We start from the raw sequence: 17,881 nt of genomic DNA on the forward strand, positions 1-17,881 counted from the left end.
GCATGTTTCTGATAAGACTTATTTATGCATGTAGTGTTCAGACAGGTACTTGAGACCATAAACTTCCATCTGTCCAAAGACCATGTGCAACACGTGGTACAAAAGTATCCCACTCAAACTCCTTGCAGCTCTGCAGAGACTCAGGTAGGGTACTTCTGCCTCCCTGCCATCTACACAGCCTGACTGATAAAACCAGCAAGGATCCTTTATGGTTGCAGTAGATTATCATGGGTTTCTTCTTTCTGTGGAATAAACGTATGCTGCCCTTTCCTCCCTCCACCTCCACCTAATATAGTTTATTGGTGTCTCACAGTCTGTAACATATTTATCCCCAAAATGAAATCCTGAGATAGAAATATGGTATAATCCTAATTTTACACCTACCTTAAATGGCAGCCCATGTCACACAAGAAGTCAGTGGTAAAGTTCAGAGCTGATCTGGAATTTATTGGCTCCTTCACTCATGTTGTAATCCCTGGAAAAGAACAGATGCTACCGCAGCAATGGAGGCCATCAGTGGGTGACCACAGCTGATCTAGGCCAGGTTTGTACTGGCCATGTAAAGATAAAAGGCTTGATCTCCCGTCACTTATCTCTTAAGCCATCCAGTTCCATGTTTTTTGATAGAATTTCAATAATCCTTGTTCACCTTGTCTCCAGTACTGACGCAGTATTTCTGTCTGTGTTTATTGGCATTTGCAGGCGGTTCRTTCATGGAACTGTGCTGCTTAGCATGACATTGTACAGCACGTTTCCAACAACGATGATTGCCCCAGGCATCTGCAGTACTGATATTGCAGCCCCAGTAACATTGCAGGTAAGAATTATTCCATGAAAAAGCAAAGGTAGTGTTGTTTTCCAACAAAGTCTAGGAAAAATGGTTGTTCCCACAGCTCATCAAGACCACACAAATTAAAAATCTTATTTTCATTACAACTCTCAGAGAGATTTTTACTTCTGTGTCACAAGGTTTTCCGAAGGGATGGAAGAGTGTAATTCTGCACACTGGCAAATATGTATGATACTTTCTATATCAAATACCATCTGTGAGGGCTAGAGAAGGGTAATTTTTCTTATTATTTTCGTTCCAGAAATAGTTTGGCACAAATTACTGACTTGGTACCTGACTTACAGCTGCCTTTTCAAATCTGAACTTCTGTTCCAAGCACTACTGAACTATGTGGCGATATAAATGTAGCATACAGTAGCATATGGCTTGCAATTAAACTGAGTAGCATAAAGGGTCTGTAAGGGAAGTAGCTACATGCAAAACATCAGTATGTATCAGTATAGCTCTCCCTCCATGACTACGTGCTAAGTACCTCCTAACTCTGGGTAGAATAGGGCTCTGAGTATTGAAAATGCATTAAGTCTGCTTGGTAGTTCTGTTACTTTTCCAGGTTGAATTAGTAACTGGATACTTCAAGGCAAAGCCAATTTTTTCTATATTAAAAAGTTGATTTATTATTGGCAAATAACACATAAAAGCAGATAATACAGATCAATGAGGCTAGTCTAAAAAAGTGCTATTTTTAATAGACAAGCAAATAGGAATTTTCTAGTCTGAGGAGCTCAGTCAAAGAAGACTCCTTAAAATAGCTCTCTCTTATTAATAATGAAAGAAAATCGAAAAAGTAGATGGCTACTAATTTATAATCTCTCTCTGCTGAAAGAAACCAGACGGGAGGGTCTTTCCTTTTTTTCCTGCTCATTCTCAATTATTCCCATGTACATGACAGTATCAGGCTCTGTGAACATGCTGGAAATACTGCCATAAAAATAGCTTTTCTGATGTTACTGGCATGACACTTGTGTTTTATAAGGAATTCTTTTCTTAACTTTTAGAAGAGAGATATGTATCAAGTGTATAGGTAAGAGATCCATTTATCCTACTTACAGTAGTGCCCCTATTACAGTGTGAGCTAATAGGCCAAAGTTGTATGTGCAAGTTGAGCTGGATTTTAAAGAATAATCTGAATTTTCACCAAATTCTGTATTCAGATCCCCAAACACCTCAAGCTTTATAACTTTGATTGAATGTTTTTTTCTTCCTCTGTATCTTAAAAAACATTACTCTAAAACTTTGCATTTCTGAGGCCCATCTGGATGTGCAAAGAATGAAAAATCAGTAGATGCTGTATGATATATATGAAATTGAACATCCAGAGCTGAAATCAGAAACCTGATTCCCTTCTTTGACACTGGCAAACTGCATATATGAATTCTTTTTGCATTCTTTGGGAAAAAAAAAACTGGTGTTAATAGAAGCTTTCCATTTCAGATCCATCTCTCATTAAGAACTAGGAAGGGAGGGAAAAAGGAAAAAACAACTTAAGCCTTGAATTCATGCAGTTCTAATAAAGCTGAAATACAGTGGATGAAATTCTCCTAGGAAAATCAGTGACACAACTCCCACTGACTTTGGCGGGTTGGGTTTGTCACCAATATATTTATGTAATATATACTACATGCAGTGAACATTCTCAGAGAATTATCCTCTTTTCTTCCTTGCCTATTTTGTATACTTCCTGTACAAGTCTGAGATAACATTTATGAATAATTGTATCTGAGAGTATATATTGCTAAAAGGATACCCGACTCTCTCTCTCTCTCTCTTTTCTCTCTCTCTTTTTTTTTTAAAGATTGACTTTCCAGAAACTAACTTGGAGTTCATTCAACCTGAACCTGAAGAGAAAAGAGATGATTTTGAAGAGCCAACTAAGGAGTGCCTGAAGCATATTGCAAGACTTTCGCAGACACATTCTCTCTTGCTGTAAGTTGTACCCAGACAGCCCTGCTGACTCTTGGCTTACTGTACTTACACTATTGATCACAGTTAGATGTATCCCATTCTTTAAAAATGAAATTTTCCTCTGAAGGAGCCTAGCATGGTTCATTTGAGAAAGTAACACCTGTAAATAAGAGAAGAGATCACAGTGAAGCCTAAATAAGCCCTTGGAGGTGGCACTGTGTTTTACTGATTTAGAAAATGGCTGTTTTTTTTTCCCCTTTCTATTCTTTTATCTTTTCACATCCTTGAAGCGAGAAACAAGTTTCTGATTTAAAACAAGATTTTCAGGTGATGCAGTTTTCAACAATAAGTCTGCATCAATATTAGCAAGAAAGCCTTCAGGTTCTATGAAAATCAGCATCCCTTAGTAATAATAAGCTCAAACTGTGAAGCCACAGTAGCTAAATAGTACATAATCATTAGAAGGACAATCTTTGTCAAGTTCCTTTATAAACAAGGAAAGGAGTATGCAAAATTTTGCTTTCATAGAGGCATATAAGGACAAAGATAAACAAAAACACACTGTGTATACTAATGCAAATTAGTAACCCCAGATATGTGTAGGTTACATTATCTAGTAGCATTAAGTACTACATAAAGTAACAATTTTAGATGTAACCACAGTGGAATTAGCAACATATGTGCTTACAGAGAGCTATTATACCAGTCACAGTTAATTGTATTAATTAATCCATGATCAAAGACCGAAAGATGCATTAGTTGTCCAACAACTAAATAACTTAAAGCCACTTCAGCCCTCCCAGTGTGATATGATGCAGCTGTAAAGAAGATTTTTCTGTGCTGATTTCTGTTTTTTAGAAAAGAAAATAATTCCTTTATACAAAAGGAAAAAAGTATATTTAACATTCACTTCAACTTTTGAAAAGGCAGGATGAAATTTAAAATTATTTGTTATTAAACATGGTATCTGAGATTTGGTTATGTTTTATTTTATTTTTAAGAATGACTGGGAGATCAGTATTTTATTGCAAATAGCCACCGTGCTGGAGTGCTGGCAAGTTGCCAAAGCAATTCCCACCTGCAGAAAGGGCTCCAGATGTGATTTTGGGAACTTCAGGTCAATGAGTCTTACCTCTATCCATGGTAAAATAGTTGCCTATTTAACAAGGAGTAAGATCATTAAGTGTTTGGGTAAGCATGGAGAAATCTATCAGGAAGGAGCCAATGTAGCTTCTGTGAATAGAAATCATGACTCCCTGACCTGTTGCACATGTAGAAGGTTGTCACATAGATATTTTGGATTCAGAGGACAGAGTGCATTTGAACTCTCAAAAAGCTCTGGTGAGGTTCCACATCAAAGATTGTTAAAGAAACAGGATTTCCCTGGGTTTAGAGAAAAGCTGGTTAAAGGCAAAGTTTGGATGTTTAAAGGTGGCTTTTCAGAATGGAAATGAGTCAGTAGTAGGGTCCCTCAGTACTCAGTGTTGGGACCAGTTTTATTCAGTAACTTCATCAATGACCAGGAGAAGGAAGGGGGCAGTGAAATCTCCAGGTCTGTAGGTGATACTAAGCTCTGCCAGATAGTCAAATGCTATGTCAGTGGAGGGGAATTCACAAAACTGAGCAGACAGAAAAATTGCAGATGAGCTTCAGTGTGGATAATACTTTAAGGGACTATATCTAAGGAAAAGTCATCTAAGCCATCTCTACATGATACTGAACTCAGAACTGACTGTTACAACTCAGGAAATAGGTCTTGGTATTACTGTTGACACTTCCCTGAAATCATGAGTATAATGGGAAGCAAGCAACCAGAAAAGCCAACCAAATGTGGGGAAGCATCAGGAAGGGTGTTGAAAACAAGCCAGATAACGTCATTTTGTTGCTGTCTAAAACCTTGGCATGCTGTGTTATGAATATGCTACATAGTGCTGGTTTTCACAACTCAGGAAGGACCCAGCAGTGCTGGAAAAGGTACAGAGAAGGACAACTAAAATGATTAAGGGGATGAAGCAGCTGCCTTACTAGGAAAGAATAAAAAGGCTGGGACTCTTCAGTTTGGAGAGGAGAAGGCCAAGCAGAGTTTGACTGAGGTTTACAAAATTATGAAGGTGCTGGATAAGGTGAATGCAGAATTGCTGTTCATCAGATTCCACAGTATTAGAACTAGGGAAACTTAATGAAGCAAGTAGGAGATCAGCTGGCAACAAATACAAGAAAGTAGTTCTTTAGACAGTCAGGGGTGAACCTCTAAAACTTGCTGACACAGAGAGTTGTGGAGGTAGATGACAGCATCACATTCATGAAGGCTATACACAAATTCATGGACAACAGATCTATAAACGGATACAACAAAGATCAGGCAGGGATAGACCCTGTAGCATCCCTAATACAACAATTGTGGATTCTGAGCAAGTATAAGGGGAAGAGACCACAGAAAGTGGCCAGGCTCCCATGCTTTCCCTTTTCCCTAAGTAACATCTCCATTGTCAGTGCTGAGGGCAGAACACTGAGCAAGACAGGTCTGGTCTGCAACGGCATTTTCAGGTTTTTAAAGGAAATAAATGAGATCATGGCCATTCGTGATGATTCCCAGAATTAACAGTGTCATTCCGAAATGGCACTTTTTGCTTTTTCTGGTTTTCCCCTCCATCATATTTATAGAGTCATCTGTGGCTTTCTTCATTCACATCCCTTCCCAGGAGTTGCTATTATAGAATGTTCCACTGTACCATACAGCATGCTCTATTATTCTATGAATTATTTAGAGGTTCATTCAAGGTGGTGGTACTTGCAGGAGTCATCAATACTTTTTTCAGCAGCTGGGAATTTTGCAGATCAGAGATGACTGTGGCTGCTACTAAGGCTTCCATAGCTGAAGATTCTTCGAGGAAAAAGATAGCCCTGTCTTTTTTCCACAGCTTGTTGTTTTCAGTTATCCCATCTCATGAGCAAGCTGGTCAAACAAATAATTCATCAAGGTGAAGGATGGCATGTTTGAGGTTGGAATGAAGAAAGTCCACTTTTATTAAGCAATTTCTGATCAGGAAGAATCTGCTAGTCTGTGATTTTTGTTCTATCTGTATCAGAGACAAAGTAGGCTTTCTTTTTTTACTTTCTTCAGACATAGCAGAAGCTTATTAAAAAAACCTGTAACAATATCTTTGTATCCAAGCACATTATTATCATGAAATTTCTAGATATCTTCCTGCCTTGTTTTTGTATGTCAAAGGAAAGAGAGGAATCTAGGCAGTCATTTAGTGGCAGTATGTCCATATGATGCTTCAGGCCTGCAAGTCTCAGGTATGATTTGGAAATAAATGAATATCTGTCGTTGGAAGATGCAAGAATGCTCTCTCAGGCTGTAGTGATCCTTCTGAAAGCAGAGCAAATATGTAAATGGACAGAAAATGTTATTAACGCTATTGCAGAAAAAGAAGAAATAATGGTTAAAACTAGCCAGCCATGTGGCTGACTTGTTAAAGGCTGCTGCATCCAGCCTGCTGATGGATGCGAGGCTGCCGTGGCTCCGTGTGCCCAGTTCCAGCCATTAGCAAGGTGGAGCGCATTTTCCCAGTAGGCACACACACACGGCACACAAACAGCTGGCCCCAGGCAGCAGGTCAACACAGACAGAAAGCAGTCCCTTACCAGCCCCCACATAAACACACAGCACTCCCACAAACATAAACAGGACAGACAGACCAGTTTTGTTCCTTCTCTCTGGCTGGTCAGGATGAAAGCCCACTAGTGGAACGTATGTATACATACACATGAATATGTATACATACATATCTGTATTGATTTTCAAAATACCAATCACTCCAGCAGTTGGTCTTAGGCAGTCTATTCAGTAGCTGATCCCTGATCTCCCTGCTTTCCCCAGCTGCTGGCACCCAGACATATAAGCCCCCAGGGTACGCAGCCGCACTCCAGTTGCTGGCACTTGGACCTCTTCTCGTTACACAGACATGGGTCTCTCTGGTAGCTGGACCAAACAGATGGTCTCTCCAGCAGCCGTCTGTGAGCCCCCCCCATCTCTCTGGTAACTGGCTCAGATCAGTGGTCCCTATGGCCTTGGATGTTGTTTAGTGACGGGTCACTGGAGAGATCAGTGGGGCTGGAGGGAAGTGCACTTTACCGTATGGTTATTGCACTCCTGCAGTCCTCTGCTGTGCGCTGCTGCATCATCTTTGGCATCCTAACCAAATCAGGTGAGAGAGGGAGGACCAAGAGAGTTCATTAATCACTGCCAGAAGCTTTGGCTGACTTCTGAAAACAGCTGAGATATAAGCCTTTGATTCCTGTTAGGATTACTACGTTTGAAATACAAAACCACAGAAAACCAGCCATCTGAAATAATGGCTGCTCTTTGAATATGATACTGCCTGACTGTGCACAGTGGCTCCCAGTGGAAGGATCAGAGACTGGTTTGAAGGCAGGAAGATGACAGTCTTGTTTTTGCCATCTTTCCTTCCTTCATTCATCATTTTCTTTCTACCTTACTTTTTCCTCTCTTCCAGCTTCCCCTTTTCCTTTTTGCCACTTACCTAGTTAGAACCTAGTTTATCTACCAGTCTTCAATAGAGTATATTGGCTATGAATTCTGATTAGAAATACTACTTACAGGCTATCAGGTGGATAGTGGAACAGGTCTGCCAGGTCTTAAAAAGGGCCGTGAGACTGTGCAATCTGCTGGTCTGTCTATAGGAGAGAAACTTGCAAGTGAGAATCATTGCTGGGGACAGAAATTTGCATTTTCTAGCTTTATTTTTCTGTCTTGTCTCCTTTTGTCTTGTTCTGTTTTGTTGTCTGAACTGGAACAACAAAAACAGCTCAGAAGCATTTAAACTCATTTCTACAATTTCCCCCACAAAATAAAAATTAAGACCAGCTAGCAACACTTTCACAAAAGCTCTTTCCTTTCTTTAGCTAAAGGGATTAATGAAAATTATTGAAATGAAAACTACTGCATTGTTTAGGTTTTTATAAGATCTTTTAATGTAGTTATTTCATGGAAGAAAACTCAGAAATAGCTTGACCTAAAAAACATAAACCACATTTTTGTCAATAAAAAAAGGGTTTATTAGCACCTTATCCCTGTTGAACCGAAGAAATGTCCTTATTAGCATAACAATCTTCTGATGCTATATATATGCAAAATACTTTTGCCACCTATCTTAAATGTCTTATCATATGTGTATGTAAACTTCTATTACAACTGAGAAATTAAAATGAAAATCTCAAAACCTTAATTTCATCTCAGGTCTTTAAAATATGTTAATCAAAGTTCCTGTAGAACAAGAATGGAAAGAGAAAACAGCATTGCCTCTAGAGTGAAGTAAAGGGGAGAAACTTGTGATTTAGAAAACCTGATACAAGGACTGATTTCTTATCTCCTTTTGTAAGCTCAGCGGAGGCTTTAGCTGCTTTAATCTGAACAACAGATTGTCTAGTGTGGAAGATGCTGTTTGAAAGCTTAAAAGTCTCTATTTAAAGTCAACATATAAAAGGGGTCATTTAACTGAACTGTCCTGCTGAATACCACCTGAATGCAAAGGAAAACAAGACAGATAGGCAATAGACTCTTAGGCTTACCTTTAACTCTTTTTTTCTGTTTGAGCATTCTGCTTCACACAAACACAGAGGTGCGTCTGTTGTCCTGAAAGACATGCTGTGAATTCTGACACCACAAGTAGAATACTTTTCTTAAAATGATTACTAAAAGTCATGATGGAATTTGTATCATAGGTAGGTTCTTCTACTGCATGCATTTATGAGCTTATTCTGCTAGCGGAAAGGAATAAACATTCACTCTTGTGACAGTAAAAAAAAACATATCCATCTCTGTGCAGCCAGTCTGAGTGCCTGGCACTTCAAAATTTCAAAGAAGAAAAATTCTCCAGTGCCTGTATAGCCGATGGACTTCATTGCTGTGAGCTATGAAAGCCACAATCTTGACAGAATTTGAGAAGGGATAAGATGCTTATTTGGCTAAGAATGCCCCAAATTGTTGCAAATAGGAGGAAGACGGCTTTGGAAGGGATGCAAACATTTGGATTATCAGTCCTGCTTACACTTCCAGATAATGAAACACTTGCCTGGAAACAAACAAACTACTCACTGCCTTCTACAACATTTCTCACCCCTTTTTCTGAAATTTCTAGGTCTGCTTAATGTCACAGTTAGGAAATCAAACTAAGCAGATGGATCACAGATCTAGTTCAGTAGGACCAAAAAAGCCCATGTTCTTCTTGGCTTCAATAATGATTTGTGTCAACTGGAGATTACTTTGCACTCTCAAAGTTTGCTTTGAAGGCTCTGATATCAAATTAAGACTGTCAGAGCTTTTCTCTCATAGGGAATTTCTTTTTCTGAATTCTGATGATACTGAAACCTAGGATTTAATATAGACAAGGCAAAGACATCTGAATTATTGATAAATCAGGTTATATAGCAAGAATTATTCTGAGGTACTTCTCTCTGCGGTGAAGTATGGAGTAATGACGAAGCATTTTATCAATATGTCATTCAGCTATCTGATACCTCTGTGACGAAGTCAGTATTGCATTCTTTTTGGTAAGTGCAGTGAAGCATGATATGCTAGACCTTGCAAACAGAGAAGTTGCTATGAGCTTTCCTTCTCTTCAAATTCATACAAATACTAGGGAAAATCACTCTGTGTGAGCGTGCCTGTGTATTTGTGCACATGCATGTATGTGCCTAAAACCCATTTTAAATACAAATACGCTAAAAAATAGGCACACCTGCACTAAATAGTCAAAGCAAGGGCAGGAATGAAAGCTATGGCTAGCAGTGTTCTGTGCCTAGTTGTTACAGCAGTTAATTAGAGATGGTGTGTAACAGATGGATGTAACAATAATTTATCCAGGAAGATCTGCACCTTCTCTGTTTCATTGTCTCTGTTGGAAAACAAATAAAAACAACAACAAAGATAGTGGAGAAGGAAAATGAGAATGCTTGGGAAGTGAAATAACCATATGTGTGTGTCTTTTGACACTTCATTTTTATATGACCCAAGGCTGACAGATCCAGAGTGTAAGTACCACTTTTCTTATAAGAGCTGGTCTGCAGAAAATGATACCCCAAGGAAAACAAGTACTTAGCCAAAAAGCTGTGTACTGTATGGCTTGGCCCCTCTGTACAATAAAGTTTGTTGCTACACAAAGCTCCAGGTGGTTTTAATTTCAAACTGAATTTCTAATCGTCTCTTCCAGACTCTCAGAGCAAAAGGGAAGAGTATTATGGTTTTATCGTTACTACTGCAATAATCAAAATTGCTCCCTTCCTTTGGTACTGGGCAGTGCACCCAGTTGGGATCGAACAACAGTGTCAGAAATGTATGCTGTGTTGAGGAGATGGAGATTTTCTAACCCTCTGGAGGCACTTGGGCTCCTGACTTTCAGGTAAGAGAAAAATAACCAAGTCAGAAAATAATAATAAACAGAATGGTCATGCGCTGATTAATTTAGCACTTCAATTTGCTCAGCATAGTATCATGCTTTGGTTCATTGACTGTCTGCTTTCAGCTCTGTCTCTGAGTCAAAGTAAAGATGTAATTGAAACTTCTGCAATGACTTGAGTTGAATGAGCCAGCCCTGCCTTCCTGGCTGAGAAGGTTTTGTATTTTGGGGGATAATGAAAAGAATATTTCATTCCATATAGCAGATTCAGTCAGTTTCTGGTAACAGGTGATCACTCAAATACTTAGCACTTACATAGCACTTCATATGTTCAAACTACTGTACAGACATGAAGTCAGTAATAGGAGATAAAGAGGACTGAACTACGCTTCCAGATTGTGATACCATCTAAATATGTGCAGTCCCACCTGTAATCCCTCTTTATAAAGTAGCTAGAATGAAATTTTGGAGTCTGTTCCAGCCACTTCGAATAAATTCAGTTGTGATTCCTTGTGTTACACCCCCRTTTATCATGCTGGGATTGGATTGTGTGTTGGAAGGCTTTCTTGATGTTTGAGATAGTCTTACCTATGATGTAATACTGGGTCTCAGGGGACAGAATCTGTGTCAGCAGTTACATTTCCTCCAAAAACTTGGGAGGTGTTTTGTGTTAAGCGATCTACCTGTGAAAACATTAAACCTGTGCATGATATGATTGAGCAAATGTTGTATTATCAAGCCCTGGCTTGTCTGGGTAAGCACAACCTGCACCTGCTTTGCAATCTCAGTTCCTCATTATACACAGAACCTTTAGGAAAAAAATACTTCACCTATACCTTTACTTGATGAATAAGGACTGTACACACTTGTAACTCACCTCCACATTATTAAAAAATAGTTATTTAATAATATAAACCTAGCCGTAGACTGTTATTTCCTTCTAGCAGTGATTTCCTGAGTATACCTGTGTCTCAGGTTTATATCTGAACTAAAATATTAGCAGTTTCACATGTGCATATGTGTCCTTTCTTTGTTTAGTGGGAATGATGGAAAGAAAGATCTTGAAAGATCAGGTTTTGGAGCATTTCATGTGTATCTTATTTACCATTATTAAAAGATTAGAATACATTTCTAATTTATAAGAAGACCATATATAAAGGAGTATGTGGGCAACATGCTGTCATCCACACCCCAGAACGGCAAAAGATTTTAAGATGGCTTGTCAGGCTTTCAGATGCGACCTTGTATCTAATATTGATTCTGTGTATGGATGGCATTTCTGCAAAAAAAGAGCTTGAGCGTTCCTTGAAGACGCAGGTCTGCATCAGGGTGTAGCGCAGAATACTAGTCCTGTGAGGTGTTTCACAGGGTGTTTAGTACGACTCAGCCTGTCACAGAGCTTCTCAGTGTGTAGGGGATGCAGTGTTCCTGCTGTTCATTCTGGCTAGCTCAAAGGTCTCTGGCATGGAAAGATGGGAAGATGTTACCACTTTGTCTCTCCTAGTGCCACCGTTTGGAGTGGCTGGCACCAACAGTGGTGAGCGGTGCCAAAGAACAAGAAGTGCTTCTGATGAGGACCTTAGCTGGTCTGTCCCTTTAATTACACCTTCTCACAGAAGATAAGATCAATATGGTTTTTACTTCACACAGGCATTTTAAAGAACTTCTGGATCACAACAGAAGTCGTCTTTAAAAAAAAATTCTGTCCTCCACATATTCCCAGCATTTTATAGGTGCATGAGCAACCGGGAAGCTAACCTTTAGAGGCAGAGGGCCTACATTTCCTTCAAGTTTCCTGGTTTCAAAGAGGTCTAGGTCGCATGATTTAACTGCTGTGAGATGACATGTATATGCAAACTGAGAGAGTTGAATGGGCAGAGCACTTTCTGTATAAATGGATTGCTGAGGTTTCTTCTGTTTGGTTTTTTTTTCTCAGATTTCAATCATTTTGAAAAGTAAAGTAGCACTGGATAAGTTCCAACTTCTCTTCACCATTACCTGCACTGCCTTTGAATTGTGGGTTCCCTAACCTGAGCTGTTTTTGAAGGTTCACTCAACTCTAGCCTGTGTTATGCTTGGCTCTAACAATTCTTCAGCTCACTTCCTGACCCCTATCATCAATAAAGCAGCTCTCTAATTTCTTGTGATTACTGAGACACAGCTGAAAGATCCATGTTCATATAAAACACAGACAGAGTATAAAAGAAATGTTCTTTATGAATCCATGTTTATTTGTTAGGACTTGTGTTACCATCACTATCAAATCATAGGTAAGCAAAATGAATTAGGGCTGACCCTTGTCTGCATGTATGGCTAACATAATGTAGGAATGTGGCAGCAGCTGTACTAAATCAGATAGTCGGCACATCCTGTCTCTGACAGTGACCAATAACAGATGCCTGGGGAAGACAATGAGAATGTAGCAAACATAAAGACACTTTGCTACTCTCCCAGTTTCCAGTAATCTGCAGCTCAGGGAATTCCTGAGACAGAAGTTTTTACATTTAATAGCACTCTTACTTTTTTCTTCCATTAATTTTTCCAGTCACTTTTGATTCCACATAAGCATTCAGCATTCAGAACATCCTGTGGCAAGGAGATCCACAGTTCAGCTATATGTTGTGTTGTGTCACTTGAATATGATATCTTCATATATAAAGATTAAAAATTTCAAACCTGCCAGGATTTTGGATGCCTCCTTTGCTGGAACTTCATTTTGCAGTGTCTTAAGGAGATCTGAATTCCTGCAAGCATCTGCTTACTCGTAACACACTCTAGGGTACTCGGAATCACTAGTTACTTTTGTAAGCCTTGGGCTGGGGAGTCCAAATTATCCTTCTTCTCAAAGTAAAGAGGAAGCATCTGTCCTGATGATTAAGCTCAAGCTCACATTTGTAAGGATTTAAAAAAAAAAAAAGAAAAAAATTATTGGAGATGCTACCTCATTGCCTAAGTTAGAAGTCAGCATCTGACTCACAGAGCTTGAGGAGTCATACTGTGACCCATCAGATCAAGCCCCATTATCGCACATCTGAGTTTGAACTCTTTTTGCGATTTGCTGAAACTTTTAAATCAGCTGTTCACAATGCATCTAAATGTAGAGTTCAATACACATTTTTTGTTCTTCGAGCATGTCTCTCCTTCTGTTTCTCCTTCTGCTTGTGCTCTTCCACTTTGCAGGCACATCTCAAGGCAGCCAGATGATAACGTACTCATTAATGCATCAGAAAAGAAGAACTTTCATAAATTGGAAACACAATCATGGTACATTTCACAGATAAATTCAGTAGCAACCTTGCATCCAGTACTTGCATCAAGTGTATTGATTCTTATAGCTCTAGGAGCCAATGCTTAAAAAACAATTTAAAAACCAATGACTGTTTCTTTACTCAATGAAGACGGGGGTGGGGGGGGGAGGTGGGGGAGTGCAGAATAAGATTTTACACTCTTAGTTTTACCTCTAATTTCAGGGAAGGGTGATTATAAGCCATTGCCTGAAAAACATAAATTTTCCTAAGGCAGAGGGTATAAAGCTGGTCCCTCCTACCCAGCAGTGCTTGTTGCTGCCCTGTGTGTTTTACCGTTGATTTCACTTACTGGGCTTGGTAAAAAGCCAAACTTTAGTGGAGTTAGAGTTTCTCTAACTGTATCTACTTTGCATGGCACACTAGCCAGGGAAATGATACCAGTACACTTGTTTACTCAGAGGGATTTCTTAGTGATGGAGAGAAGCCAAAAACAGTGTTATAAATGCCATCATATATGGTGTATTGTTAGCATGCCTATGTTTTGTGTATGTATAGAACAACTGTGCCTACAAATTGTTGTCAGGTTATTTTGCTTTTCAAATTGTTTAAAATGCAAGGCAAAATATATTCATTAACCTAAAAAGCAAATACCCTGACAATAATATTCATTTCATCTGAAATGGCAGGACTTCAAAACACCCACTGAGCCTCCTACTAAATGTTTGCTTCAGCCTCCTTTTTCTGGCATGTCTAGAGTACTCTTGCAGTCAGGTATCGTGGCTAGGAAGGCTTGATTTTGAGCTAGAATCTGAAAATAGCAACCAGAAAAGAACTATTCTACTTTCCAGCACTATGTTAGGATAACACAACTCTGAAGGGAGAACTTTTATCAGTAGTCAACTGAGGTAAAGAAATTACTTCTCTGACAGGCTTAGCAATTTTTCCTAAAAACTTCCTGCTAAATTCTCACTGTGTCAGGGCAACTGCACAGAGGAGGGCATTCCCTTAAAACCATGTGCTGAATCAAAGGATCTTGAGATCAGACATGCAGGTATAAGAGGGGTTTTGTACTGCCTTACTTAATCCCCTTCATGGAGCAGGCAGAGGCGTTGGGGTATGGAAACATGGGACTCTTTCTACCCCTCCCTGGCCAGAGAAGTTACCCTTTTGGTTAGAGTGTCCCTCAGCCTTTGACTTTCATGGTATTATTGTTGCTTTTCACATTATGTAGCAGGGTGTCTGTTGAGTTTCAGAGTTTAGAATATGTACCAATATATGTGAAACTCACTTTCTAACCAATAATTATAATCAAATGCGTTAGCTTGAGGCCAGATTTTGTTCTTGCACCTTTGAAAGCCAGATTCATTTTAGAAGTGTTGAATCAGATTGTCATGTGTTTAATAAAGCAGAATTTAGACTGTTTCCTGCAAGTCCACAACAGAATGCCCAAAAGAATATTTATCAGAAAGATACAGCAAGAGCTTATTTTGCCAGTACGTATCTTCCCTGTTTGTATCTTATTTGGTTTTAAAGGCTGTAGTTGTATATCAATATGGAAAGCAAACATGGGCTTATGCAAAGAAATAAGATATGAACAAAGCAAAAATCTAAACTTAATTTGATACTTTGGTGTACAGAAGACTGCTGATAAAGCTTTAAAATGGTTTTGTAGTAATGTACTTGAAATTTAGTGATAATTTATGTTATGTTATGTAATCTAGTTTGTTAGGAATAGACAATTCTTCATAATAAGCAGCAGGCTATGATTAATTCCCTAGTCTTTTCACTACTTATAACCTTTGTTAGCTTCCTTGCCAATAAATATGAAGGACCTTAGCACGACAACTAGTAATGGACAGCTAGGTAGGGTAGGGCACGCTTTTTGTACCTAAATGTGTAATCTAATCAGAAAATTATACCTGTAAATAATCAACAGTTTTCCATGTTTGGTCTTTCTTTTGTTTTGCTTTAACATGACAGTTAACAAAGTTTGTCTCCAAGGTTGGGGGAACCTTCTAAACCATTCAGGTTTCATATGGTAAACTTTCTTGTTCATTTCTTCCTACCCTTGTCCTCTATTAACATAGGGTGTTGTTTCCCATAGGATCTCCATGACATTTTAAATTTATTACTTATTGTTTTAGTCAAAAGATCCTGTAGATATTGTATGTGAACATTAGTTAAAGTATGCTTTCCATGAGTAAATTCTACAGATCCATCTACCAGTCTATCGGCCAAAGCAGTAGCTTGCATAACTGGCCATGAACTTTGCAACCCAGGAAAAGGTTCTTTCTGGTGTGTGTGTGGCAGTGGAGGGAGGGTGTACATGTCTTATTGCCATGAAAAGGAAATGTATTACTCTCTTTCCAACTGAAAATTGTGAAAATATGGTGTCCTTTTTAATAATGGTATTTGCTCTTTCTGTACTTCCTTCCAGTCCTTACCATTTGCTAGTTTTCATACACTCACACAGTGTTTTGTTTAGAAACCTTCAGAGGAATGAAAAAAATTCAACGACAAAAAGGAAAGAAACCCTGCTAGTGTTAACTGTAACAAAAATGCTAAAACAAAGTTCCCTGTTATTCTTTAAATATCTTCTCTCTTACAGTCTAATTGCTTTTTAAATACTTAAACTGTCACCCAAAGCTTAGCTCTGTGTTCTTTCAAACTGTTGTTCTATACTTTCTCTCCTGGCATAGTTGTAGCTGTCAGTAACATGCTATCCTTCACTTGTTAGAGGGCTTTGGGTTTTGAATTGCTATCTTGATTCCAGCAGTTTGCTACCTCTGCCTTCATTGTTTCCAACAGATCTAATGAAATGCATTTCATGGGGCTGGAGTCTTTCCTTTTGTGAGAGTGCAACCGAATTTAAAGTTCATACTTAAAATGTAAAGGGAATTGCAGAATTGTGTGGCATGTTACAAGCCTCTAGCAGAAAAGATGGCACATGAAAGGTGTTCTCTGCAGAGACTCTCAGATGCTAGAAAATGTAGTGAATTGTACTGTTCCATTTACCTGACAAATATCCTCCAGCTATTTGAGACTGTGCAATAAAATTAGGATAATATAACTGTTAAAAACTGCACATCTATTTCTCGTTTATAATCATGTCACTGTTTGCCAGATGCCAAAATCTCAAGAGAATGTCACAAATCCACCAGACACTGCAGCAGCATTAACTTTTCTGTGTGGATCTGATTTAGCTGAAAAATATAGCTAGACAAATAGCTCCCTACTGGTTATCTATATGAAAAGAATCAAAGACTCTAAGTTATTCTTACTTCTAAAGCAAACTGTAGTTTTTGTTTGCTCAGCTCAAAATTCAGCTTTTTCAGAAGTCATTGTAAAGTCTCAAGGGACACCTAACTACTTAGAGGGAAATTATAAAATGGATGTCTGTCAGTCATCTGAATTATTGCAGGGAGGAAGAAATAAAACAGTGTGATTTTAAAACAGCAAAAGGGGTGTTGAAGTTAAATATCAAAGGAAATCAGTTTCATAACTTAAGAATCCAGGTTGCAAGACAACCTCTGAAGGGGAAATTTGGAAGTCCCACAGTGTGAATTGTTGCTAAGGACTAGGCACAGCAACCATCATTTACATATTGCTTTTTCTTCAGTAGCATTCCTCAGTATATAAGCCTGGAACAAACTTACAAGAAGTCACAATCCTTGTTGTGGAGTAGGCATTACCTGAAGAGAGGACAAACAAAATAACCAAAAAAAGAAAGCCACAATATGTCCCAACATGGTCAGGCAGGTGACTGGGGAACAGACTAGTTCTTTTCACTTAAGATTTATTGATCAATTGCTTCTTTGTCAAGGAAAAAAAGAAAAAAAAATCAAGATGACTAAAAGTTGGAAAAAATTGGAAACCTTGGTCAAAATTACCAAATAGTTTCAAGTAGTAAAAATATACAAAGAAAGAGTCACACAAGCATTGTTACAATGTTTTTGTTTTAAGGCTATTTTTCTAGCTAAATTTCCAAAGGGATTTTGGTGACAATCATAAAAGAGCTAGGGAGAGGGGATGCTGAATCTCCTGCCCCTCAGAAGCCACTGTCATAAGCTGCTACTCCGGACTGTGATAGTCTGTGCTTCAAATCCTTGCCAAAATTGATCTGATGAGCCTGGGCTTCTTAGGGTAGTGGCTGTTGGCTCCACTGTGATACAGTGATCTTATCTGCCTGATTGCAGAGTTTTCAAGAGGTGTAAATCATTACATATTCATCATAGCAAGCCCTGGCACTCAGCTGTCCCCTAATCTCCATGCTACGAAGCTGCTTCTCCTAGGCCTAAAGCAATTTCTTGCATTCAGTCACTGAGCCAAAAAATCAATTAATTGTGTCCTCTAATCAAGAGTAATTTATGAACTACTGAAATCAGATTTGACACAGCACTCAGAAGTTTGCTGGATTATTCACCGGAAAACCCCTCTAGCCCTAATTGATTAGAAGA

At 38.7% G+C, this 17,881-nt stretch overlaps 1 protein-coding gene across 1 annotated transcript in view; it reads left to right on the forward strand.

Annotated features, from left to right (window-relative positions):
- PIK3C2G (phosphatidylinositol-4-phosphate 3-kinase catalytic subunit type 2 gamma) overlaps positions 1 to 17,881 on the forward strand; it is a 211,999-nt gene that overhangs the window by 75,982 nt on the left and 118,136 nt on the right. The window contains exons 13-15 of the mRNA XM_026066913.1: positions 703 to 817; positions 2,643 to 2,773; positions 9,991 to 10,179. Coding sequence (XP_025922698.1) covers positions 703 to 817; positions 2,643 to 2,773; positions 9,991 to 10,179 — 435 coding nt within the window. The remainder of the gene's footprint in view (positions 1 to 702; positions 818 to 2,642; positions 2,774 to 9,990; positions 10,180 to 17,881) is intronic.

The sequence above is a fragment of the Apteryx rowi genome, unplaced genomic scaffold, assembly GCF_003343035.1.
Source record: "Apteryx rowi isolate R43461 unplaced genomic scaffold, aptRow1 scaffold_25, whole genome shotgun sequence".
Lineage (NCBI taxonomy): Eukaryota > Metazoa > Chordata > Aves > Apterygiformes > Apterygidae > Apteryx > Apteryx rowi.